General features: G+C 51.4%; 1 protein-coding gene across 1 annotated transcript in view; it reads left to right on the forward strand.

The window, feature by feature from the left end:
* LOC120388133 overlaps window positions 1-24,926 on the forward strand; it is a 736,578-nt gene that overhangs the window by 469,884 nt on the left and 241,768 nt on the right. The window contains 3 exon segments of the mRNA XM_039509761.1: window positions 7,491-7,820; window positions 10,573-10,902; window positions 21,429-21,758. Of these exon segments, the coding sequence (XP_039365695.1) occupies window positions 7,491-7,820; window positions 10,573-10,902; window positions 21,429-21,758 (990 nt within the window).

Here is a 24,926-nt window from a genome sequence, read left to right on the forward strand (position 1 = left end):
CTGTGCCCTCTGCCTGTTGGCATTGTGAAGCAAAGAGATTCTTTCCCCCAAGAATCAGGCAGCAGAGACAATACTGAAGAGTTTTATTCATGGCACTAGGAAGACTGATAAACAGCTTCAAAAGTATGATGTTACAGTGACCAGTTATATACATTTTCTTATTAATGCATTTGCATTTATTATGTAGTTACAGAGATAAACATTGTTTCAGAGAGAGAGAGGGAGGGAAAGAACACTTAACATGATAATGACAGGAACAGAACATATGCACAGAAGCCATCCTGATTACTTCAATTATTTATGACTACCCTGAAGGCGAAGAGGAAGGGGTGGGGTGGGGTGGGGGTGAGGGTGAGGGTGAGGGTGGGGGTAGGAGTGAGTGTTCACTGATATCTGGAGAGCTGTGAAGGGTTTGTTCTATTCTTCCTTACTGAGAGGCCGAGTTAGTGGGCGGACATCTGACCATTTAAGTTATCAAGTGTTTACAGCTGCCATTGTCCCTGGGCCTGCTTGTTAGTTATGTGGGTTTCTGCCTCAGCTGCTAACTGAATTTTTAACTCTTGCCTACCAGTTCCCTCCTGTTTGACAAATCGAACTCCCAGGTGGGATGTAGTCAATACTTAAATGCTTTGGTTTACATGATCTGTCTTAGGGTTACCTAAGGGAGGTGGGTGAGGGAAGGAAGAGGGGAGTTGGGGGAAGGGGGCAAAGGTAGGAAGCCTAGTGAGATTTTTAAGCATGTGTCTAAAGTACCCACACATGACAACAGAGGTTAGTAACACAAATATAGAAGCAGCAGCGGCTGTTATTTGTACAAGAGTTTACCAGGAGTTGGGGTTGTAAGATGCGTTACGAACAGGATCCTTCAGTTGGGTGATGGTTTTATTGGAGAGTTGAACTTGGATGCGGCCTTTAGTGATGCTGTTATGAACGGAGGCAGACGCAGAAGCAGCAGCCAGGACCACTTTGAGTAGTAGCTTCTTGGCCAGTTGAATCGGTATGTTGCCCAGGTATAGGTTGTCATACCACCGAGGAGCCTTTGTCATTCCAGTGAACACACGGCCGGGGAGGTTCATGAGTCAGTAAATCTGCAGGCACATTCCGAACCGACCGGAAGCATGGCTTCACCCGCTCTGGAGCAGAGGCAAGAAGCACTGCAGGTGCCTACGGAGCAGGGCAGTAAACCCTCTTCCTCACGCTCCCCTGCCAAGGCAGAACCAACCGGGAGCATGGCTTTACCCTCTCTGGAGCAGAGGCAAGAAGCTCTGGAGCTGCCTATGGAGCAGGGCAGTAAACCCGCTCCCTTGCCAGGTCAGAACCGACCGGGAGCCCGGCTTCACCCTCTCACGTGAAGAGGCAGGAGGCCCTAATGTCTCCTCTCAGAGACACTCAAGAGGGTAAAGGATCCCCTGCAGGATCTTTACCTTTGGTGCTGTCAGCGCGGAGAGCAGGCAACTCTGACCATCCCTGCACTTTACAGGCAACTCTCACTGGGCTCTAAAGCAGGGACCCGACTTCCTGCAGTGGGAAGCTCTCCTCGGCACCGGTTTCCCCAGCACCGACAATGGACCCGGTGCCGACAACGAGTTCCACCCCGGCACCGAGCCTGCCTGCTACCCCCAGCAGATTCAGACCCCCTGCGGGGCTCTCACAAATGGCTCTTGACTCCTGCAAAAGTGAAACTAAAATCACTCTGGGCTGCCGCTCAGACTTGACGCTCTGCAGCACACCAGCCTAGGGAGCAGCAACAATTCCTGCATCAGCAGGATATCTCTGTGGCCCCTAAGCCTGACTCTCCGCTCCGGGATAGGGAGCACTCACTGTTTGAACACCATTCTTCCCACGTGACCTGGATACTTTCACTGATAGTGAGAATGGCACACAGCAGCAGGCAGAGTTCTCCCTGCCTGAGTCCTCCCCCCGCACCGGGGCCATACATACCCCAAGACATGGGGCATCATAAGAATCAGCCTCAGTTTCCCTACTTTGTCCCCCAGTGGCCGGGACCCATTTTTTTCCTACCCGGTGCCCTGGCCTCAGTGGTACCTGTGGTCGGCTCCTGCCACCACTTCTCCCTGCGCCCCTTCTACCGGACTGCAAGCTCGTCCTATGCCTATATCCCCAGCTCTATCAACATCTAGAACTCCTGAACCCCCTCCTGAAGACGTGGGCTATGACCCCTTCCCTGTTTTACTGGCTCCTGCCTCACCATCAGCCGCAGAAGTCACCCTTATGCCTCCACCACTACAAAACGTGGACGACTTTATGCAATTCCAGGAACTTTTTAAGAGAATGGCACTCAGCCAGGACATCCCTTTGGAGGAAGTCCAGGAGACACAACATAGGTTTCTCAAAATCCTCCAACCCTCTGCACCTTCAAAGATAACACTACTCATAAAGAAAGCTCTCCTAGAACCAGCTGATGCTCTCTTGCAGACCCCTGCCTCCATTCCACCAACATGCAAGAAAGCTCAACATAAATACTACGTGCCTGCGAGGGACATCGATTTCTTATTTTCCCACCCACAACCCAATTCTATTGTGGTTGATGCAGCGACGCACAGAACAAAGCAGCCACACTACCAGCCCACTCTGCAGGACAAGGACCTCAAACGTCTTGACCTCCTGGACTGCAAGGTTTATACTCTTCTACTTTGCTATTTAGAATTGCAAATTTATTCTACCCTCCTTACAAGCTATGACCATGACAACTACAACAAGCTCTTTGATTTGCCTCCCATATACCGGAGGACAGGAGAGCGGACTTCCAGTTAGTCCTCGCCAAAGATCAGTTGGTGTCTAGGATGGCACTACAAGCATCCATGGACATGACCGATCCAGCCGCCCGCACCACTGCAGTGGTGATGCGCTAGTCTTCTTGGCTCTCAGCATCCGGTATCCCCAAAGATTTGCAGTCCAAAGTGGAGAGTTTCCCCTTTGACAAAGAGAACGTCTTTTCAAAAAACAACAACAACAACAAAAGCCAGATGAAATCTTTCACACTATGAAAGACTCTAGAGCCACTTTGCGCACACCGGGCACATACCCGTCCTTCCCCAGGAGACAAGGGTATCAACCTTACCAAAGGCCCAGCACACAACAATATCACCGACCCCAATCCAGATCGTATGACACTGGGAAAACCCACAACAGACCCCCTAGATGCAGGCAAAACCAGGCGCAACCAGCTTCTTCCCACCATTGGGTAACAAACAATTTTGAAGTGCTGGTCGGGGGAATATGCAACCACCCCTTGACTCTGCCGCCTATTTGCCCATTTGGCTACCATCTCCAGACTTTCCACCATGTCTGGCAACAGATCACGCAGGACCACTGGGTCCTGGAAATAGCTCAGTCAGGTTACTCCATCCCTTTCCTATTTTCCCCGCTCACCCTTTCCCCTTCCCTGTCCTTCTTAGGGACCCCTCTCATGAGCACCTTCTCTGCGTGGAGGTGGCTCATCTTCTCCACCTAGATGCAGTTGAACATGTGCTGATGCAAGATCAGGGAAAAGGATTCTACTCCCAAAAGAAAGGTGGGGGGTGGAGACCTACATTGGACCTACACGAACTGAACAAGTTTGTACATGTACAAAAATTCAAGATGGTCACATTGGGCACAATAATACCTGCATTGCACAAGGGGACTTGTTCACAGCCTTCACCCTACAAGATGCCTATTTCCATATATGCATTCATCCAACCCAGCAGACATAGTTTCTGCATAACACTGACTCCGCCACCAAACATATTGGCCTCCCTACATTAGTAGGCAAAACCAGAGAACCTGTGCACGGATGTTCCCTTCCATCCACACTCCCCAGTACTCATGCTGACCACGGTTGCTTCCTAGGCAGATCGCGGAGCGCATTTAGGCGACCACAAGGCATGGGGCCGCTGGTCCCTATTAGAGACGTGTCTGCACATCAATCTCCTAGAACTCTGAGCTGTCAGGCAGGGAGGAGCACAATCTCACTCCCTATGCACAACAGCCATTAAACTATGGAATTGGTGCATACATCATCACATAAAAGTCACCGATTCCTACCTGCCTACGTGTCACAACACTACCGCCGACACACTCAGCAGACACTTCTCTGAGAAACACAAATGGGAATTACATCCCTTGATACCCTGACAGCTCTCCTCCCACTGGGGCACTCCGTTGATAGACCTGTTTGCCACTCCTCAAAACTGCAAATGCCATCTATTTTGCTCCAGAGCGGGACTTGGAAACGCACCTCATTCCTTGGAACAACTCCCTCATGTACACTTTTCCACTGATTCCACTCATACACAGGGTTCTACGCAACATCACAGAGGACAAGGCCTGGGTCATACTTATTGCCCCAGCTTGGCCCAAGCAGACATGGTATCCTTACCTGCTACGCGTGTCCATCCATCCTCCCCATCCTCTCCCCGACAGACCACATCTCCTCTCCCAGAACTGCGGTCGGCTTCTTCATCCGCAGCACTGGAAACTCCATCTGACGGTGTTGTTCTTTCATGGTTTCAATCCCACAAATTATCCTGCTCAGAACAGGTCTGACATGTCCTCCTGCACAGTAGAAGGGACTCCACTCCTAAGACTTACCTGCAAAAATGGAAATGCTTCTCCATCTGGTGCTTCCACAGATGCCTAATACCCCAGACTGCAACCCTCCCTGACATCTTACAGTACCTTTTCGAACTAAAACAGGACGGGTTTTTACTCAGTTTTATCAGAGTATGCCTCACAGCCCTTACCACCTTTCATGACACTCTGGACGGCTATTCACTTTCGCACGCCCCACCATGAAATGCTTCCTCTCGGGCCTGCAAAATCTCTACCCTGAGATTCATTCACTAGTAGCCTCCTGGAGTCTCAACCTAGTTCTCTGCGCTCTTATGAAACCCCTTTTCAAGCCCCTGGCCACCTCATCCCTGCTCCACATGTCCAGGAAAGTGGCTTTTATGGTTGCCATAACGTCAACAAGAAGGGTTGGTGAAATAAGCGCCCTGATGGCCTACCCTCCCTACACCATTTTCTCTAAACACAATCTTACCAGACAAACCCGCCCCAAATTCCTCCCCAGGTGGTGTCTACCTTCCACCTTAACCAGTCAATACACTTACCTGTATTCCATCCCAGCCCTCACATGACTCCACAGGAAGCTGCATCACATAGCCTCGACGTCCGACGGGCTCGTGCATTCTATCTTGACAGAACTAAACCATTTCGTGAATCCCCTAGACTTTTGTTTCTACTGCCAAGAGATCAAAGGGTGACGCTGTCTCTAAGCAAAGACTCTCCAAGTGGATCTCTGCCTGCATCAGATCCTGCTATCAGACCCAGAATGTTCAACCACCAGAGGGTGTTAGGACTCATTTTACTAGAGCAATGTCAACATCCATTGCCTTCCTCCACAGACATATGCAAGGCGGCCATGTGGCCATTTGACCACACATTTGCCAAACATTATGCTATGACATGGGATACCATGGCAGACACCATAGTCGGCCATATGGTACTGTCTATTTTTGTTCCTCATACAACTCCAAAATCCCACCAACCATCGTGGGTACTGCTTCACATTCACCTACAGTGGAGCACCCACAGGAACAGCACTCGAAAAAGAAGAGAAAGTTACTCACCTTGCAGTAACTGAAGTTCTTCGAGATGTGTGTCCCTGTGGGTGCTCCACTCCCCGCCCTCCTCCCCTCTACTTTGGAGTACTAGTATGATTTCTCCAGGGTAGAGAAGGAACTGAGGAGGGTGCGGGGCGCACGCGTTCAGGAAGATTCCAACGAAACGGAAGATACCAACTGAGTGCGTGCATCCCGATCAGGCACTGCTATGGAAAATCTCTGATCAACGGCGCCGGGACGCACCGTCACCTAGAGTGGAGCACCCACAGGGACACACATCTCGAAGAACTTCAGTTACTGCAAGGTGAGTAACTTTCTTGTCTACTGTCCTTGATTCACATAATCTGGATAACAACACTTCATTACTCCTGCCCCAATAACAGAAAGACTGGGGATCCCACAGTAACCAAAGTGATCATTTGGGCAAGCAGTCCATCATGCTAGGCAGGGTGGGTGTGCCCATGCAAACAAGATCAGCACCTGAAGTCCTTTTTCACAGCTCACCACCAGATATCAGAGTAGAGCTCATTCTGACTCCGTTTACATCTGAGCCCCCTGGTTAGTGGGTTCAGTTCAGTTGTGGGTGACCCCCTCAGTCAGGGCAGGCCAAGCACAGTTCTGCTGCCCTTTACTCAGACAATCAGGACAACATTTCACTACTCTGCATTCAAGTACTACAGTGATTTGTAACCCAGCACCAGCCAACACAGCTCTGTCTGCTGGATACCTAGGCAGAGTGGGTGTGTTCATGTAAATACCATCTGCTCCTGAAGCCTTTTCCCGTCCCCAGCTCATCACTAGCTGTCAGGGGAGAGCTCATTCGTACCATGCTTACTTCTAGCTTGTTCAGCCATCTGACTGTGCATCCTCAAGATCCAGTCCTCTAAAGGGGCTCTGCTCCACCACCTGTGACTGTCTGTATTGCTGCCCCACAGACACAGTGAGAAGATTGGGCTAAGCGAAATCTCTGCATTGCAGCAGTGCCTCCGGCCAGTCCAGTCAGAGGCCCGTTAAACCTAGTCCAGGATCTGCATCCCAGGTTGTAAATGGGCAGATACAAGTTAGGGCTTCTGAAAATCCAGTCCAGCTCTGACATCATTCATCTGAGACTGGTACTGGGCTGGCAGCAGTAGACACGAGTGCAGCAATGGCTGCCACAAAGTGATGTAGACAAGTCAGTTGTGGCAAGTCAGGAGGAACCGCAGGGGCAGGTGTTTGCTTCAGGAGGGGGCCGATCTGCTTGTAGGAAGTGTGCATTGCCTCTGCACTGGTTGGAACCATTGTCAGCCTTGTGCGTAGCAGGTTCCTGCAAGGTGTCCCTGCGCTCCAGGCAGTTCTAAGGGGGATGGACTCTGGGTGACGATTTCAGGGAGCTATGGAGCCAACACAGGTAAATTCAATGCTGATGTCAGGCTAAGGCAACCACCAATGACATGGGTGCCTGTATTCAGCTCCCAATCACCAAGATGCTAATGCCAGCATCTGCCCCGCAGCACCGAACAGTATCTCACTGGAGTGAATACCACCACCAGGAGTGAGGGTGTAAATCTGGTCCCCAGGAGGTTCCTGCCAGCAGTGTGGGAGGTGATCTTTTTAAGTGTTCTAGTGGGAGCAGTGGGTCAGACTGCCGTCCAGTCTGCCTAATTAGATGACAGCCTAACTAGGTGAGAGCTGGCTGTGAGGGGAGTGGACAAACATTACCCAAGTGATTAGCTTGGTCAGTGGTGAGGAGCACTTGACAGGCAGTTGCTGTGTGTAGAGACCTGTCAGATCGGTCGGCGGGAGGTGCTATGTTCCCCAGCGACACAAGAGATCAAATGCACAGGAACCTTCCTGAGTGTTACTTCCCTTGGGTGTTTGCAGACGCTGGCATCTCAGAAGTGGCTCAGCTCCGACTGGTGAACGGGCCGAGTCGCTGTGCTGGGAGAGTTGAGGTGCTTCACAACCAGAAGTGGGGAACTGTGTGTGATGACAGCTGGGACTTACAGGATGCCAGAGTTGTGTGTAGGCAGCTGGGCTGTGGGACGGCGTTATCAGCCCCAGGAGGGACTCGATTTGGACGAGGATCAGACCGTATCTGGCTGGATGACGTCAACTGCACAGGGACAGAAGTTGCCCTCTCCGATTGCAGAGCTCGGCCTTGGGGAGACAACAATTGTAACCATGGAGAAGATGCCAGTGTTGTGTGCTCAGGTAACTTGCATCCATGACATCACTGTGGGTGGTGCAGGGATCGGGCTTGGAAGCTTTCAGCACAGACCCAGCTCTCCTGTCTGAGTCAGCGCTGACCCCAGTGCCCCAGCATGGTGCTAAGGGCCTGTAGTGCTGGGAGACGTTTCGAGTTCACAGTTTCCCCATGGTATCAGTGCTGACCCCATTTCCCCCCACACAACTCTAGATGCCTGTGCTGCAGGTAGCGGTATGGGGACTCAGAGAGAGACCCTCCCCACTACAGCACAATCGGGTGCTGGGTAACCATACATCCCATTTGTGGGATTTGGGGTTGAATGGACCCTGCAGCCACTCAGGGATCCCTTTATGAAGTGTGGGGTTCCTATCCCTGTCACTCCAGGTGATTTTGCATCTCAGCTAATTGGGGGAGGAGGGATAGCTCAGTGGTTTGAGCACTGGCCTGCTAAACCCAGGGTTGGGAGTTCAATCCTTGAGGGGGCCACTTAGGGATCTGGGGCAAAAAATTGGTCCTCCTAGTAAAGGCAGGGGGCTGGACTCAACTCAATGACCTTTCAAGGTCCCTTCCACTTCTAGGAGATTGGTATATCTCCAATTATTACCTTTATTACCCCCAAACCTGTAATATGCCCCACTGTTGTGACTGGAGACAGGGTTCTTCCTCACTTCCTCTCCTACACAGCTTATGAGTTTCTGTGCCCTGTCTCTCATCTACCCTGTTCCACCCCACAGGTTGCTGCATGGTAGTGGTGGGGAGTAGGGCTGTCAAGTTATTAAAAAGATAATTGTGATTAATTGTGAGATAAAAAATGAATCATGATTAATTGCATAATTTATCATGCCTTTACACAATAATAGAATGCCATTTATTTTATTTTTGGGATGTTTTCTACATTTTCAAATACATTGATATCAATTGCAGCAAAGAATACAAAGCATAGATTGCTTCATATTTATTTTTTATTACAAATATTTGCACTGTAAAAAAGAAAACAAATATTTTCAGTTCACCTCATACAAGTACTGTAGTGCAATCTCTGTATCAGGAAAGTTGAACTTAAAAATGTGGAATGATTTACAAATAATAACCACAATCAAAAATAAAACAATGTAAAATTTTAGATCCTACAAGTCCACTCAGTCCTACATCTTATTCAGCCAATCGCTCAGACAGACAAGTTTGTTTACTTTTGCAGGAAATAATGCTGCTTGCTTTTTGTTTACAATGTTACCTGAAAGTGAGAACAGGCATTCACATGGCACTGTTGTAGCTGGTGTAGCAAAATATTTATGTGCCAGATGCAGTAAAAATTCATATGTCCCTTCATGCTTTGACTACCATTCCAGAGAACATGCGTCCATGCTGATGATGGGTTCTGCTCAGTAATGATCCAAAGCAGAGCAGACCGACAAATGTTCATTTTCATCATCTGAGTCAGATGCCACCAGCAGAAGGTTGATTTTATTTTTTGGTGGTTCAGGTTCTGTAATTTCCACATTGGAGTGTTGCTCTTTTAAGACTTCTGAAAGCCTGCTCCACACCACCTCCCTCTCAGATTTTGGAAGGCACTTCAGATTCTTAAACCTTGGGTTGAGTGCTGTAATAAGCTTTAGAAATCTCACATTGGTTCTGTGATGTTCCCCTGTGGTGTTATCTGGACCGGTTATGTGCTAGGTCACTCCAATCCTTGACTCTGGGAGCCAGCCTTACCCTGCTCTGCTGTGAGAACCCCTACTCCTGGGCTGTTCACACACAGCCTCTGACATGTAATCTGCTCCTTGGATTGTGCAACCGAATGACACTAGCCAATATCACAGCGGGTAGGTCAGTCTTTGGTAATCCCATGGTGGGCTGGTTTCTCAAGGGCTTGGACAGACTTTATCCCCAGGTACAATGGCCTCAACCTGGTCCTGTCCACGCACATAGGGCCCCCTTTCAAGCCCATGGCGACCTGCCCTCTGTCCTACCTTTTCTGGAAGGTGGCCTTTCTGGTGACCATAACCTTGTCCAGAATGGTATCTGAGCTCAGAGCTCTGACTTCCGAGCCCCTCATATGGTCTTTTATGAAGACAAGGTGCAGCTATGCCCTCACCCCGTGTTTCTGCCAAAGGTAGTCTCCAAGTTTCATGTGAACCAGGACATATTTTTACCTGTGTTTTCCTAAGTCACATGCCAGTAACAGAGAGCGCATGCTCCATTCTCTGGACATCAGGTGTGCCCTAGCATTCTACTCTGAGTGCACAAAGCCATTTTGTAAGTCACCACAGCTCTTTATTGCAATCGCAGAAAGGCTGAAGGGGCTTCCGATTTCATCCCAGTGCATTTCATCGTGGATCATGTCCTGTATCAGGACTTGCTACGACCTGGCTAAAATTCCAGCCCCTCCACTTACGGTGCACTGCACAAGAGCGCAGGCGTCGTCCGCAGCATTCCTGGCGCAGGTCCCTATCTAGGAAATATGCAAGGCAGCAACGTGGTCCTCTATCCACACCTTCACGTCTAGTGGGAGCAGTAGGTCAGACTGCCTAATTATGTGACAGCCCAACTAGGCGACAGCTCTCTGGGAGGGGAGTGGAGAAACTTCAACATTGGCCATATGATTAGCCTGTTCAGTGGCGGGGAACCCTTGACAGGCAGTTGCTGTGTGCAGAGACCAGTCGGATCCGTCAGCGGGAGGGGCTATGTTCCCCAGCGACATGGGAGATCAGTTGCACAGGAAAGTCCCTGAGTGTTTCTTCCCTTGGGTGTTTGCAGATGCTGGCATCTCAGAAGTGGCTCAGCTCCGACTGGTGAACAGCAGGAGTCGCTGCGCTGGGAGAGTCGAGGTGCTTCACAACCATCGGTGGGGAACCGTGTGTGATGACAGCTGGGACTTACAGGATGCTGGAGTCGTATGCAAGCAGCTGGGCTGTGGGACGGCGTTATCAGCCCCAGGAGGGGCTCGATTTGGGCGAGGGTCAGACCGTATCTGGCTGGATGACGTCAACTGCACAGGGACAGAAGTTGCCCTCTCCGATTGCAGGGCTCTGCCTTGGGGAGAGAATAACTGTACTCACAGAGAAGATGCCGGTGTTGTGTGCTCAGGTAACTTGCATCCATCACATCACTGTGGGTGGTTCAGGGATCAGGCTGTGAAGCTTTCAGCACAGACCCAGCTCTCCTGTCTAAGTCTGCGCAGATCCTAGTGCCCCAGCATGGTGCTAAGGGCCTGTATTGCAGGTAGGGGAGTGTCAGTAGGGGGTGCTCTCCATTTGTAGTTGTGCTGGCCCTAATACCCCAGTGCGGAGCCATGGGCCCCTAGCATGAGGAAGCCTTGTCTGTGCCTGCTGGGGGGCAGCTCCCTGACTCTCTCGGCCACAGGCCACACACACCGTGCCCTCTAGGCCTTGGGGAGGGGGGTGACCCAAGGTGAACAGCTCCACCTCCCATCTCTGCCCCAATCAACGCACAGCTCTAGATCCCTTCATAGTCACAGCAAGGACAAGTGATTTCACAGAGTGTAGAGATTCGAGGGGTAGGAAGGAGAAGGCTTGGAAAGAAATGGTTCTTCTTCGAGTGATTGCTCATGTGTATTCCACAGTAGGTGTGCATGCTCGCCACGTGCTTCCGTGCTGGAAGTTTTTCCCTTAGCAGTACTCGTAGTGGGGGAGCCCCGCTGCGACCTCTGGAGTGGCACCTCTATATTGCGCTATAAGGGGAGCTGCGCACTTCCCCCACCCTCAATTCCTTCTCGCCACCAGTGAAGGTAGTCGGAACTTGTACTCCAGCTTTGCTGTAGTGTCTTCCTTAGTAGTACGATCTTCGACTGTTACTAGTTTCTTCAGTTAGTAGCCTGGCTTGGGGCATGCCCCAAGCTCCAGGCTTCAAGTCGTGTGACTCCTGTCACAATTCCATGCCCAGAAGCGATCCACACGCCGAGTGTCTTCGCTGTCTGAGCGAGACTCATATAAGTGAGCGCTGTAAAATTTGTAAGTCCTTCATACCCCGGACTAAGCGCGAGCAAGAGATTCGACTCCAGGCTCTGCTTATGGAGTCGGCTCTGACCCCGGCACTGGTGCGCTTACTCGACCCAGGGCCGGGCACCACGTTCTCGGTACAGAGCGAGGCCCCATCCACCAGTCGGGACCATTCCCCCACCAAGAAGCAAGGCAAGACCCAGTGGCACCAGGACAAGGACGGGGTGAGGCCGGACTCGAGTTGGGCAGCCTGCGATCCCCCTCGGGACCCAGACCGCCGACTCACATGGAGCGGAGTAGTCCGGCCCCATCAGCACGTGCCTCCCTGATGATGTGGATTCCATCGATGCCAGAGGCAGGTCCGGCAGCACGCGACATCCTCGTCATGCTGGTACCGAGCGGGCCACCCGAGTTGGGGCCCCAGTCCCGAGGAAAGCCGCAGCCGGGCGCCCGCGAGCCCTCACCGGCCAGGTCACAGGTTGAGGTCTCTGCGCGATCCGTGGGGCCTTCCTGTAGCCCGCGTCACGTTTCTGCTCCATTGTTGGGGTTGCCTGGGAGCGAGTCGCTGGAGTCTTCCTTGGTCACAGGGGCCGCAGGTGCCAGGACAGAAAGTGTTGACGCTCCTCGTCCAGCTGCAGTGATAGCAGGTCGCGACACCATCGGCACCGCTGATCTTACCACGGCAAGCTCCATGCTCAGAGTGCATCCCGACAGTCACCGGCACCGACACATCGTAGCCATGGTCACCAACAGGAGTCCAGAGGGAGCACCTCCAACATCTATGTCTCATCGTGGTCGAGTTCTAAATCCCAGGGTTGGACCCGACATGGACAGCACTGATCGAGTTGCTCCTATGGCACATCAGTCTTGGCTCCCAGCCGTCCTTCCCCAGGCCACACCATAGCTCCGTAGCTGGGGCATCCCAAGCACCCTCGGCGTCTCTGCCTTGGCACCGAGACCAGTCATTGGGCGCTGAACCACTGGCACCACACCCGGACCCGGACATGGCATGAGACCTACCAGCACCGCCCAATGCCCTAGGTGCGGTACAAGGCATCTTGTCGGCACCGGATGAGTCCATAGCAGCGCCGTCTCCTCCTTCTCAGGAGGACTTCAAAGCTCATCAAGAGCTTCTCTGGCGTGTAGCCACCAACCTCCAGCTCCAGGCGGAGGAGATGGAGAAACCGGCAGACAATTTGTTTAATGTCTTGTCCTCCTCGGCACCGGGCCGCGTGGCTCTACCGCTTCACCAAGGGGTAATCAATATTTCGTTCACTCTGTGGCAAACCCCGGCCTCTCTGCCGCCCATTTCTAAGAAGGCAGAGAGGAAGTACTTTGTGCCAACCAGGGGGCATCCAAATCTCTACACTCACTCTGCCCTGAACTCACTGGTGGTGGAATCGGTTAACCACCATGAATGACACGGCCAGCCCGCGGCCACCCGCAAGGACAAGGATGTGAGGAGGCTGGATACTTTTGGAAAAAAGGTTTATTCCTCTGCGAGTTTCCAGCTCAGGGTGGCGAACCATCAGGCACTTCTGAGCAGCTGTGACTTTAACTTGTGGGGGTCTCTGCCTAAATTCGAGCTATCCCTCCAAGAGAAGGACAGGAAGGAATTCTGGACTCTAGTCGATGAGAGTGCGACAGCAGCGAAAGCAGCGCTCCAGGCGGCCTCGGATGCGGCTGACACAGCAGCACATTCGACGGCCTCGGCTATCTCCATGCGACGGGCGTCGTGGCTTTCGCTGTCGGGGCTGTCCGTGGAATCCCAGTCCTTGATGCAAGACTTGCTATTTGATGGCAAAGCATTATTTGCGGACCAAACAGATATGTGTCTGCACGGGATGAAAGACTCCCGCACCACCCTGCAGACTCTCAGCCTGTATGTTCCGCCAGCCAAGGATGAACCTAGGCCACAGCCCTCGGCTCCCCCCGTAAGAGGCAGATACGAGTCCCCGCCGAAAAGGCCTAGGGACCAGAGGCGCAGGTCACAGCGCCAGTCCTGTTCGGCCCCACACCCCAGCCCCTCGAAGGGCAAGAGGCAAGGGAAGAGGCATTTTTGACTCATTGCGGGGGGCCAACTGGCCTGTTGGTGGGGAAACTCCCCATTTAGTGAAGTTAATAAAGTCCATGGGGACCCGGAACACACCCTCCTCCTAAATCAGGAGGTGACGTGTCTCCTTGACCTAGGCGTGGTGGAGAGGGTACCTCGTGAATTCCAGGGCAAAGGGTTTTACTCCCAGTATTTCCTGATCCCGAAGGCGAAAGGCGGTCTCAGGCCCATCCTCGACCTAGGGAATCTCAACCAGTTTCTGATTCACTGCAAATTCAGTATGGTGTCCCTGGCCTCTATTATTCCGTCCCTGGTCCCGGGGGATTGGTTCGCATCCCTGGACCTCCAGGATGCTTACTTCCATATCCACATTTTTGAGGGTCACAGGCACTTCCTCCACTTCCTGGTAGAGACAGACCATTACCAGTTTATGGTCCTTCCCTTTGGCCTTTCCACAGCCCTCAAGGTTTTTACCAAATGCATGATGGTGGTTGCAGCCCACCTCAGGAGGAACGGGCTGCAGATCTTCCCCTACCTGGATGACTGGCTGCTCAAGGGCAAGTCTCGGTCTCAGGTGCAGGCGCAGATGGAATTCCTGCTAGATACCTGCATGAGTCTAGGCCTAGTGGTGAACAAGGAAAAGTCTACGTTAGTCCCGGTTCAGTGCATACACATCTTAGGGGCGCTGTTAGACTCCCTGGTAGTCATGGCCTCCCTCTCCCAGGAAAGGTTTGAGATGCTCAAAGGTCTCATCACTCGGTCACGGCCTTTCCAGTGACCACAGCATGGGTGTGCCTTCAAATCCTAGGCCATATGGCAGCATGCACCACCGTGGTGCGACATGCTAGACTCAGGATGAGACCCCTCAAAGTCTGGTTGGCCTCTCAGTATTCCCAGGCCAGGGATGGCCTAGACAAGGTCGTCACGTTGCCACCCAATGTAGTAGCCGATCTGCAATGGTGGTCTCTCCCGAGCAACATGATTCAGGGTATCCCCTTTCGGGAACCCCCGCCCTCACTAGATCAGTTAAATCCTTGCTGTTCTTAAACGCAAAAAAGAAGCTTACAAGAAGTGGAAGATTGGACAAATGACCAGGGAGGAGTATAAAAATATTGCTCAGGCTGCAGGAGTGAAATCAGGAAGGCCAAATCACACTTGGAGTTGCAGCTAGCAGGAGATGTTAAGAGTAACAAGAAGGGTTTCTTCAGGTATGTTAGCAACAAGAAGAAAGTCAAGGAAAGTGTGGGTCCCTTACTGAATGAGGGAGGCAACCTAGTGACAGAGGATGTGGAAAAAGCTAACATACTCAATGATTTATTTGCCTCTATCTTCACAAACAAGATGAGCTCCCAGACTGCTGCACTGGGCAGCACAGTATGGGGAGAAGGTGACCAGCCCTCTGTGGAGAAAGAAGTGGTTCAGGACTCTTTAGAAAAACTGGATGAGCACAAGTCCATGGGGCCGGATGCGCTGCATCCAAGGGTGCTAAAGGAGTTGGTGGATGTGATTGCAGAGCCATTGGCCATTATCTTTGAAAACTCATAGCGAACGGGGGAGGTCCCGGATGACTGGAAAAAGGCTAATTTAGTGCCCATCTTTAAAAAAGGGAAGAAGGATCTGGGGAACAGATGGTCTCTAAAAAGGCCAGTGAGCCTCACCTCAGTCCCTGGAAAAATCATGGAGCCGGTCCTCAAGGAATCAATTCTGAAGCACTTAGAGAAGAGGAAAGTGATCAGGAACAGTGAGCATGGATTCACCAAGGGCAAGTCATGCCTGACTAACCTAATTGCCTTCTATGAGGAGATAACTGGGTCTGTGGATGAGGGGAAAGCAGTGGATGTGTTATTCCTTGACTTTAGCAAAGCTTTTGATACAGTCTCCCACAGTATTCTTGCCAGCAAGTGAAAGAAGTATGGGCTGGATGAATGGACTATGAGGTGGATAGAAAGCTGGCTAGATCATCGGGCTCAAAGGGTAGTGATCAACGGCTCCATGTCTAATTGGCAGCCGGTTTCAAGTAGAGTGCCCCAAGGGTCGGTCCTGGGGCCGTTTTTTTTCAATATCTTCATTAATGATCTGGAGGATGGCGTGGACTACACTCTCAGCAAGTTTGCAGATGACATCAAACTGGAAGGAGTGGTAGATACACTGGAGGGTAGGGATAGGATACAGAGGGACCTAGACAAATTAGAGGACTGGGCCAAAAGAAACCCGATGAGGTTCAACAAGGACAAGTGCAGAGTCCTGCACTTAGAACAGAAGAATCCCATTCACTGTTACAGACTAGGGACCGAATGGCTAGGAAGCAGCCCTTCAGAAAAGAACCTAGGGGTTACAGTGGATGAGAAGCTGGATATGAGTCAACAGTGTGCCCTTGTTGCCAAGAAGGCTAACAGCATTTTGGGCTGCATAAGTAGGGGCATTGCTAGCAGATCAAGGGATGTGATCATTCTCCTCTATTCGACATTGGTGAGGCCTCATCTGGAGTACTGTGTCCAGTTTTGGGCCCAACACTACAAGAAGGATGTGGAAAACTTGGAAAGAGTCCAGCGGAGGGCAACAAAACTGATTAGGGGGCTGGAGCACATGACTTCTGAGGAGAGGCTGAGGGAACTGGGATTGTTTAGTCTGCAGAAGAGAAGAATGAGGGGGGATTTGATAGCTGCTTTCAACTACCTGAAAGGGGGTTCCAAAGAGGATGGATCTAGACTGTTCTCAGTGGTACCAGATGACAGAATAAGGAGTAATGGTCTCAAGTTGCAGTGGGGGAGGTTTAGGTTGAATATTAGGAAAAACTCTTTCCCTAGGAGGTTGGTGAAGCACTGGAATTGGTTACCTAGGGAGGTGGTGGAATCTCCTTCCTTAGAGGGTTTTAAGGTCAGGCTTGACAAAGCCCTGGCTGGGATGATTTAGTTGGTGTTGGTCCTGCTTTGAGCAGGGGGTTGGACTAGATGACCTCCTGAGGTCCCTTCCAACCCTGATATTCTATATATTCTATGATCTGGTGTCAGACGCCTTAGACCTGGGATGGGGAGCTCATATGGGGAGCTTCAAAACCCAGGGCAGATGGTCGCCCTCGGAATTGCATCTCCACATAAATGTCAGGGAGCTCAGGGCGGTACGCCTGGCGTGTGTAGCCTTCAGCCAGCACTTAAGGGGGAAGGTGGTCAGGGTCCTCACGGACAATACGACCGCAATGTATTGTATCAACAGACAAGGGGGCACGCGTTCCGTGGCCTTGTGCCAGGAAGCCCAGCTCCTGTGGGAGTTCTGTATAGCCCACACCATCCATCTGAGGGCTTTTCACCTACCTGGCAGGAGCAATACGCTCACAAATCGCCTAAGCAGGTTCTTCTCCCAGCAACACGAATGGTCTCTAAACAGAGAGGTGGCCAGGCAGCTCTTCCTACAGTGGGGCACTCCCCAGGTAGATCTATTTGCCACCGTCCAGAATTGCCTATGCTCACAATTCTGCTCCAGGGCGGGAGAGGGCAAAGGGGTGATATCGGATGCGTTCCTAATCCCATGGTCGGGCCGCCTGTTCTACGCCTTCCTGCCCTTCCCCCGATAGGCAGGGTCCTACAGAAGGTAAAGGCAGACGGGGCTCGGATTATCCTCATAGCCACGGATTAAGCCCGTCAACATTGGTACGGGACCCTCCTGCAGCTGTTAGTGGCCCCCACCGTGCAGGCTGCCGCTCCGACCGGACGTCTCCTCCACCCCAACCTGGCCATGCTCCATTTGACAGCATGGCTGCTCCGTGGCTGAATGAGGAGGAGGGGAGGTGTTCTTAGGAGGTTAGACAAGTCCTGCTCGAGAGCAGGAAACCGTCCACACGTCGAACCTACCTCGCCAAATGGTATCGGTTCTCCATGTGGGCAAGGGAGAGCGGTTCTTCCCCCTCCTCCGCGTCTATCCAGCTCATCCTCAATTACCTCCTGTCCCTTAGGACCCAAGGGCTGGCGCCCTCCTCGGTCAGGGTGCACCTGGTGGCCATTTCGGCTTTCCACCCCCCAGTGCAGGGCGACTTGGTGTTTTCACACCACATAACCTCCCGGTTCCTCAAAGGGCTGGATCGGGCATTCCCTTACGCTAGACTCCCGGTCCTGCTCTGGGACCTGACCCAGTGCTCTCCCGCCTCACAGGGCCTCCATTTGAGCCCTTGGCCACGTGTTCTTGGTCCCATTTATCGTATAAAGTGGCATTTCTGGTAGCCCAGCGGGTCTCGGAGCTTAGGGCCCTGACCTCTGAACCCCCATATATGGTCTTCCATAGGGATAAGGTCCAGCTCCACCCACACCCTGCTTTTCTGCCAAAGGTATTCTCGGCTTTTCACATGGATCAGGACATCTTCCTCCCAGTCCTCTGTCCTAAGCCCCATGCCTCTAATGAGGAACAACACCTGCACATGCTAGATGTGCGTAGAGCGCTGGCCTTTTACTTAGACTGAACCAGGCCGTTCCGTAAATCCCCTCAGCTTTTCATTGCTTATGCCGAGCACATGAGGGGGCGACCGGTATCCACCCAGCGGATCTCCCACTGGATCACCTCATGCATACACACTTGTTATGACCTGGCAGGGATTCACCCACCTCCTACAGCTAAGGCTCACTCAACAAGAGCTGAGACCTCATCCGCTGCCTATCTGGCTCACGTCCCTATTCAGGACATCTGCAGGGCTGCTACATGGTCCTCTGTCCAAACCTTCTCATTGCAGTATGCGATCGTCTCCCAAACGCAGGATGATGCCGGGTTTGGTAGGGCAGTGCTCCGCCCCAGTAACCTTTAAACTCCTACCTGCCTCCATCAGGTATAGCTTGGAGTCACCTACTGTAGAATACACATGAGCAATGACTCAAAGAAGAAAGGACAGTTACCTGTTCCGTAACTGGCGTTCTTCCGGATGTGTTGCTCAGGTGTATTCCACATCCAGCCCTCCTTCCCCTCTGTCGGAGTTGTCTGGCAAGAAGGAACTGAGGGTGGGGGGAGTGTGCAGCTCCCCTTATAGCGCGATATAGAGGTGCCACTCCAGGGGTCGCAGCGCAGCTCCCCACTAGGGGTACTGCTAAGGGAAAAACTTCCAGCACCGGTGCACGTGGCAAGCACACACACCTACTGTGGAATACATCTGAGCAACACATCTCGAAGAATGCCAGTTACGGAACAGGTAACTGTCCTTTCCATGGCCAATAAAATCGTACCACGCTGACTAGAGCCTAGACTCATTGAATGAAATACTTTTCTGTCTGGTAGAGCAACGCTCACCCCACAGTCCTTGCAGGGTTTTACTCCAGGCTTGGCTGTGATCTCCTGTTCCTGAGACAAATGCTGTCAGCCGCCTCCTGGGTGAAAGGGAGCTCTTGTCCCCTCTCCTCTTTCTTTGTAGGTACAGACCATTGTATCTTCCCAGAGAGGGGTCTCTCTTTGGAGACTTTTGCTGAGGGTTCTTTGTCTTTGAAAATTCTCAGGCCCCACTGGGCACAGACAGTGAATATAGCCTGTCTCCATGGCTGTGCTTTGTTCTATGTGCTGATTGGCTCAGCCGAAGGGATTGCCATGGCACAGGTGAAAAGCTTCACTTCAACACTTTTGGAGCCTCATATTCTACATTTTACAGCTCTCTTCAGCTATGTCCCATACAAACATCTTGCCTCCATTAGGTTTTCCAGCGAGCTGCTGGCTCTTGTTAGAGACCTCACATACCACCTTTGGTGAGCTATTGTGCATATATCTCACCCAGGGGATCCCTGTATAACTCTAGGCATCCCTGTGCCCTCTGCCAGTTGGCGTCTAGTTATCTCTGGACCAGACTCATCTGCGGCACAATGGAGACATAGGTAACTGCAGTTTCCATTGGTTGGAGTTGGTGTCAATGCAGCCTGCAGCCGCTCACTCAAACTTAAAATCCAGGGCCAGTTTCTCAAGACTCCGGTTCCTAATCAGTGTGTTCCGGTGGATTAGCATTTCAGGGAATTTGTCTTGAAGTCCTAACTTCCCAAAGAGCAGGACACAGGAGACCCAATTCCTCTGCACTTCCTGTACTACACAGCTTACATATTTCAATGTCCTGTTTCTCAGCTGCCCTGACCTGCCCCAGAAGTGGCTGCATGTCAGTGGGGGGAGTCTTCTTCTTTTGTGTATGTCACAAGTTGATATTTATGAAACCGTTCTGCCAGTGGCATTGGAAGCGACCAGGGCTGGTTTCAATATCTAGGGGTTCCTTTCCAGCAATATCACACAGATCCGGCTTGAACACCCACCCAGTAATCTGTGACAATTACACACCACCCTCTGGGTGCTGGCTTCCCCTCTTGGAAGCAGAGAGTATCAGTGCAGAAAAGAAACTTTTTAATAAGAGGAGGGAAGCCCCCCCGGCATTAACTTGGGAAAACGGCAGAAACAGGATTTATAAACATGAAACCATGAGCAAAACACCTCCCCGAAAATACATTGGGCAGTGTCTTTTGCCTCAGGTTCTCAAGTCCAGCAACCAAAAGTTCCTTTAAGATGCCCTCCCTTCTCCCTCCACCGCACCCCACTCACAGTGGTTGTCCTTGGTTAGCGAAGACCCAGAGTTCAGAGGTGCACCTGTGTGAATTCAGCTCCCACCATGGGGGCGGGGAGGAGAGCTCCTAGCTGATCTGGTGGCAGCAACCTGCCATCCACTCACCTCTCCACTCACCCTCACCTTCTGCTGCCCCCAGCCTCTCTACTGTGACCTCTGCAGGTCGCTCTCCTGAAGCTCCTCCCAGCTCTCAGTGACTGTCAGCTCTAAGTGAGGAAACCTCAGTGCTGAAGCAGGCTGGGCAAAAACACTGTCTCACAGCAGGTGATTTCAGCTCTAGTGATCACTGAAACCAAAATTCTCCTAATAGAGTCTTAATTAACCTCATTCATCTGAGACTGGAACTGGGCTGAGTGCAGCAATGGCTGCCACAAAACGATGTTGCCAAGTCAGTTTTGGCAAGTCAGGAGGAACCGCAGGGGCAGGTGTTTGCTTCAGGAGGGGGCCGACCTGCTTGTAGGAAGTGTGCATTGCCTCTGCCCTGGTCGGAACCATTGTCAGCCTGGTGCGCAGCAGATTCCTCCGGACATCCCTGCGCTCCAGGCAGTTCTAAGGGGGATGGATTCTGGGTGACGCTTTCAGGGAGCTCTGGAGCCAACACAGGTAAATTCGAGGCAACCACTAATGACATGGGTGACTGTGTTCACCTCCCAATCACCAAGATGCTCATGTCAGCGTCTGCCCCACAGCACTGCACAGTATCGCACTGGAACAAATACCAGTGCCAGGAGTGAGGGTGTAAATCTGCTCCCCAGGAGGTTCCTGCCAGCAGGGTTGGGGGTGATCTTTTTAAGTGCTCTAGTGGGAGCAGTAGGTCAGACTGCCGTCCAGTCTGCCTAGCTAGGTGAGAGCTGGCTGGGAGGGGAGTGGACAAACTTCAACATTGCCTAGTCAGTGGTGGAGAGCCCTTGTCAGGCAGTTGCTGTGTGCAGAGACCGATCAGATCTGTCAGCAGGAAGCGCTACATTCCGCAGCGACATGAGAGATCAGATGCACAAGAACCTCCCTGAGTGTTTCTTCCCTTGGGTATTTGCAGATGCTGACATCTCAGAAGTAGCTCAGCTCCGACTGGTGAATAGCAGGAGTCGCTGCGCTGGGAGGGTCGAGGTGCTTCACAACCGTCAGTGGGGAACCGTGTGTGATGACAGCTGGGACTTACAGGATGCCAGAGTCGTATGCAGGCAGCTGGGCTGTGGGACGGCATTATCAGCCCCAGGAGGAGCTCGATTTGGGCGAGGGTCAGACCGTATCTGGCTGGATAACGTGAACTGCACAGGGACAGAAGCTGCCCTCTCCGATTGCAGGGCTCGGCCTTGGGGAGAGAATAACTGTAACCACGGAGAAGATGCTGGTATTGTGTGCTCAGGTAACTTGCATCCATCACGTCACTGTGGGTGGTGCAGGGATTGAGCTGGGAAGCTGCTGTCTGAGCCCTGGTCTACGATGGTGTGGGGGGGATGTCAAACTAAGTTACGGAACTTCGGCTACGCGAATAGCGTAGCTGAAGTTGGCGTATATTAGGTCGACTTAACTGGCCATGAGGACGGGGGCGAGTCGACCGCTGCCGCTCCCCTGTTGCCTCCGCTTTCGCCTCTCGCGAGCTGGAGTTCCAGAGTTGATGGGGAGTGCTATCGGGGATCGATTTTAGCGCATCTACACTAAACATGAGAAATCGATCCCCGATAGATCAATCACTACTCACCGATGCGGCAGGAAGTGAAGACCTGCCCTGAGTCAGCGCTGACCCTAGTGCCCCAACATGGTGTTAAAGGCCTGTATTGCAGGTAGAGGGTGTCTGTAGGGGGCGCTCTCCATTTGCAGTTATGCTGGCCCTGATGCCCCACCGCGGTGCCATGGGCCCCTAGAAATAGGAAGCCTTGTCTGTGCTCGCTGCGGAGTAGCTACCTGACTCCCTCGGCCACAGGCCACACAAGCCATGCCTTCTAAGCCTTTGGGAGAAGAGTGACCTCTCTTCAGGTTGGCAATAGGCACACTGCACCCCTCGGCTATCCGACCGTCCCCCGGCAGCACCCAGTCCCTGTCACTCTGGGCATTCACAGCAGACACAGATCTGCTGCTCCCAAAGGAACAGGGTCCCAAGGTGACCAGCTCCACCTCCCATCTCTGCCCCAATCAACACGCAGCTCTAGATCCCTTCATAGTCACACTAAGGACAAGTGATTTCATAGAGTAGAGATTCGAGGGGTAGCAAGGAGAAGGGTTGGAAAGAAATGGTTCTATGGCCAATAAAATCATACCACGCTGACTAGAGCCTAGACTCATTGAATGAGATACTTTTCTGTCTGGTAGAGCAACGCTCACCCCACAGTCCTTCCAGGGTTTTACTCCAGGCTTGGCTATGATCTCCTGTTCCTGAGACAAACACTATCAGCTGCCCCCTGGGTGAAAGGGAGCTCTTGTCCCCTCTTCTCTTTCTTTGTAGGTACAGACCATTTTCTCTTACAGTGGAGGTCTCTCTTTGGAGACTTGTGCTGAGAGTTCTCGGTCTCTGTAAATTCTCATGCTCTCAGTGGGCCCAGGCAGTGAATACAGCCTATCTCCACACCTGTGCATTATTCTATGTGCTGATTGGCCCAACTGAAGGGATTGCCATGGCGCAGGTGACAAGCTTCACTTCCACACTTCTGGAGCCTCATATGCTACATTTTACATCTCTCTTCAACTTTGTTCCATACAAACATCTTGCTCCCATTAAGTTGACTGTTGGGCTGCTGGCACATGGTAGAGACTTCACATGCCACCTTTGATGAGCTATTGTGCATATAGGCTCATAGACTTTAAGGTCAGAAGGGACCATTATGATCATCTAGTCTGACCTCCTGCACAACGTAGGCCACAGAATCTCACCCACCCACTCCTGTAACAAACCCCTGACCTATGTCTGAGCTGTTGAAATCCTCAACTTGTGGTTTAAAGACTTCAAAGTGCAGAGAAGCCTCCAGCAAGTGACCCGTGCCCCACGCTGCAGAGGAAGGCAAAACACCCCCAGGGCTCTGCCAATCTGCACTGGAGGAAAATTACTTCCTGACCCCATATATGGCGATCAGCTAAACCCTGAGCATGTGGGCAAGACTTACCAGCCAGACACCCAGGAAAGAATTCCCTGTAGTAACTCAGATCCCACCCTGTCTAGTGACCCATCATAGGCCATTGGGTATATTTGCTGCTAATAGTCAAAGATCAATTAATTGCCAAAATTAGGCTATCCCATCGTACCATCCCCTCCATAAACTTATCAAGCTTAGTCTTGAAGCCAGATATGTCTTTTGCCTCCACTACTCCCCTTGGAAGGCTATTCCAGAACTTCACTCCTCTGATGGTTAGAAACCTTCATCTAATTTCAAGTCTAAACTTCCTGATGGCCAGTTTATATCCATTTGTTCTTGTGTCCACATTTGTACTGAGTTTAAATAATTCCTCTCCCTCCCTGGTATTTATTCCTCTGATATATTTGTAGAGAGCAATCATATCTCCCCTCAGCCTTGTTTTGCTCAGGCTAAACAAGTCAAGCTCTTTTCAGGCATTGGCCTGCTAAACCCAGGGCTATGAGTTCAATCCTTGAGGGGGCCATTTAGGGATCTGTGGGGAAAAAAATCTGTCAGGGACCGTACTTGGTCCTGCTAGTGAAGGCTGGGGACTGGACTTGATGACCTTTCAAGGTCCCTTCCAGTTCTATGAGATAGGATAGGAGTCTCCTTTCATAAGACAGGTTTTCCATTCCTCGGATCATCCTCAGAGCCCTTCTCTGTACCTGTTCCAGTTTGAATTCATCCTTCTTAAACATGGGAGACCAGAACTGCACTATTCCACATGAGGTCTCACTAGTGCCTTGTATAATGGTACTAACATCTCCTTATCTCTACTGGAAATACCTCTCCTGATGCATCCCAAGACTGCATTGCCTTTTTTTCACAGCCATATCACATTAGCACATTAGCGCCTCATAGTCATCCTGTGATCAACCAATACTCCAAGGTCCTTCTCCTCCTCTGTTACTTCCAACTGATGCGTCCCCAGTTTATAACAAAGATTCTTGTTATTAATTCCTAAATGAATGACCTTGCACTTTTCACTACTAAATTTCATCCTATTACTATTACTCCAGTTTACAAGGTCACCTAGATCGTCCTGTATGATATCCCAGTCCCTCTCTGTATTGGCAATACCTCCCAGCTTTGTGTCATCAGCAAACTTTATTAGCACTTTTTGTGCCAAGGTCAATAATAAAAAGATTAAATAAGATTGGTCCCAAAACCGATCCTGAGGAACTCCACTAGTAACCTCCTTCCAGCCCAACAGTTCACCTTTCAGGAAGACCCATTGTAGTCTCCCCTTTAACCAGTTCCTTATCCACCTTTCAATTTTCATATTGATCCCCATCTTTTCCAATTTAGCTAATAATTCCCCATGTGGAACCGTATCAAATGCATTACTGAAATTGAGGTAAAATAGATCCACTGCATTTCCTTTGTCTAAAAAATCTGTTACCTTCTCAAAGAAGGAGATCAGGTTG

The sequence above is a fragment of the Mauremys reevesii genome, linkage group 22, assembly GCF_016161935.1.
Source record: "Mauremys reevesii isolate NIE-2019 linkage group 22, ASM1616193v1, whole genome shotgun sequence".
Lineage (NCBI taxonomy): Eukaryota > Metazoa > Chordata > Testudines > Geoemydidae > Mauremys > Mauremys reevesii.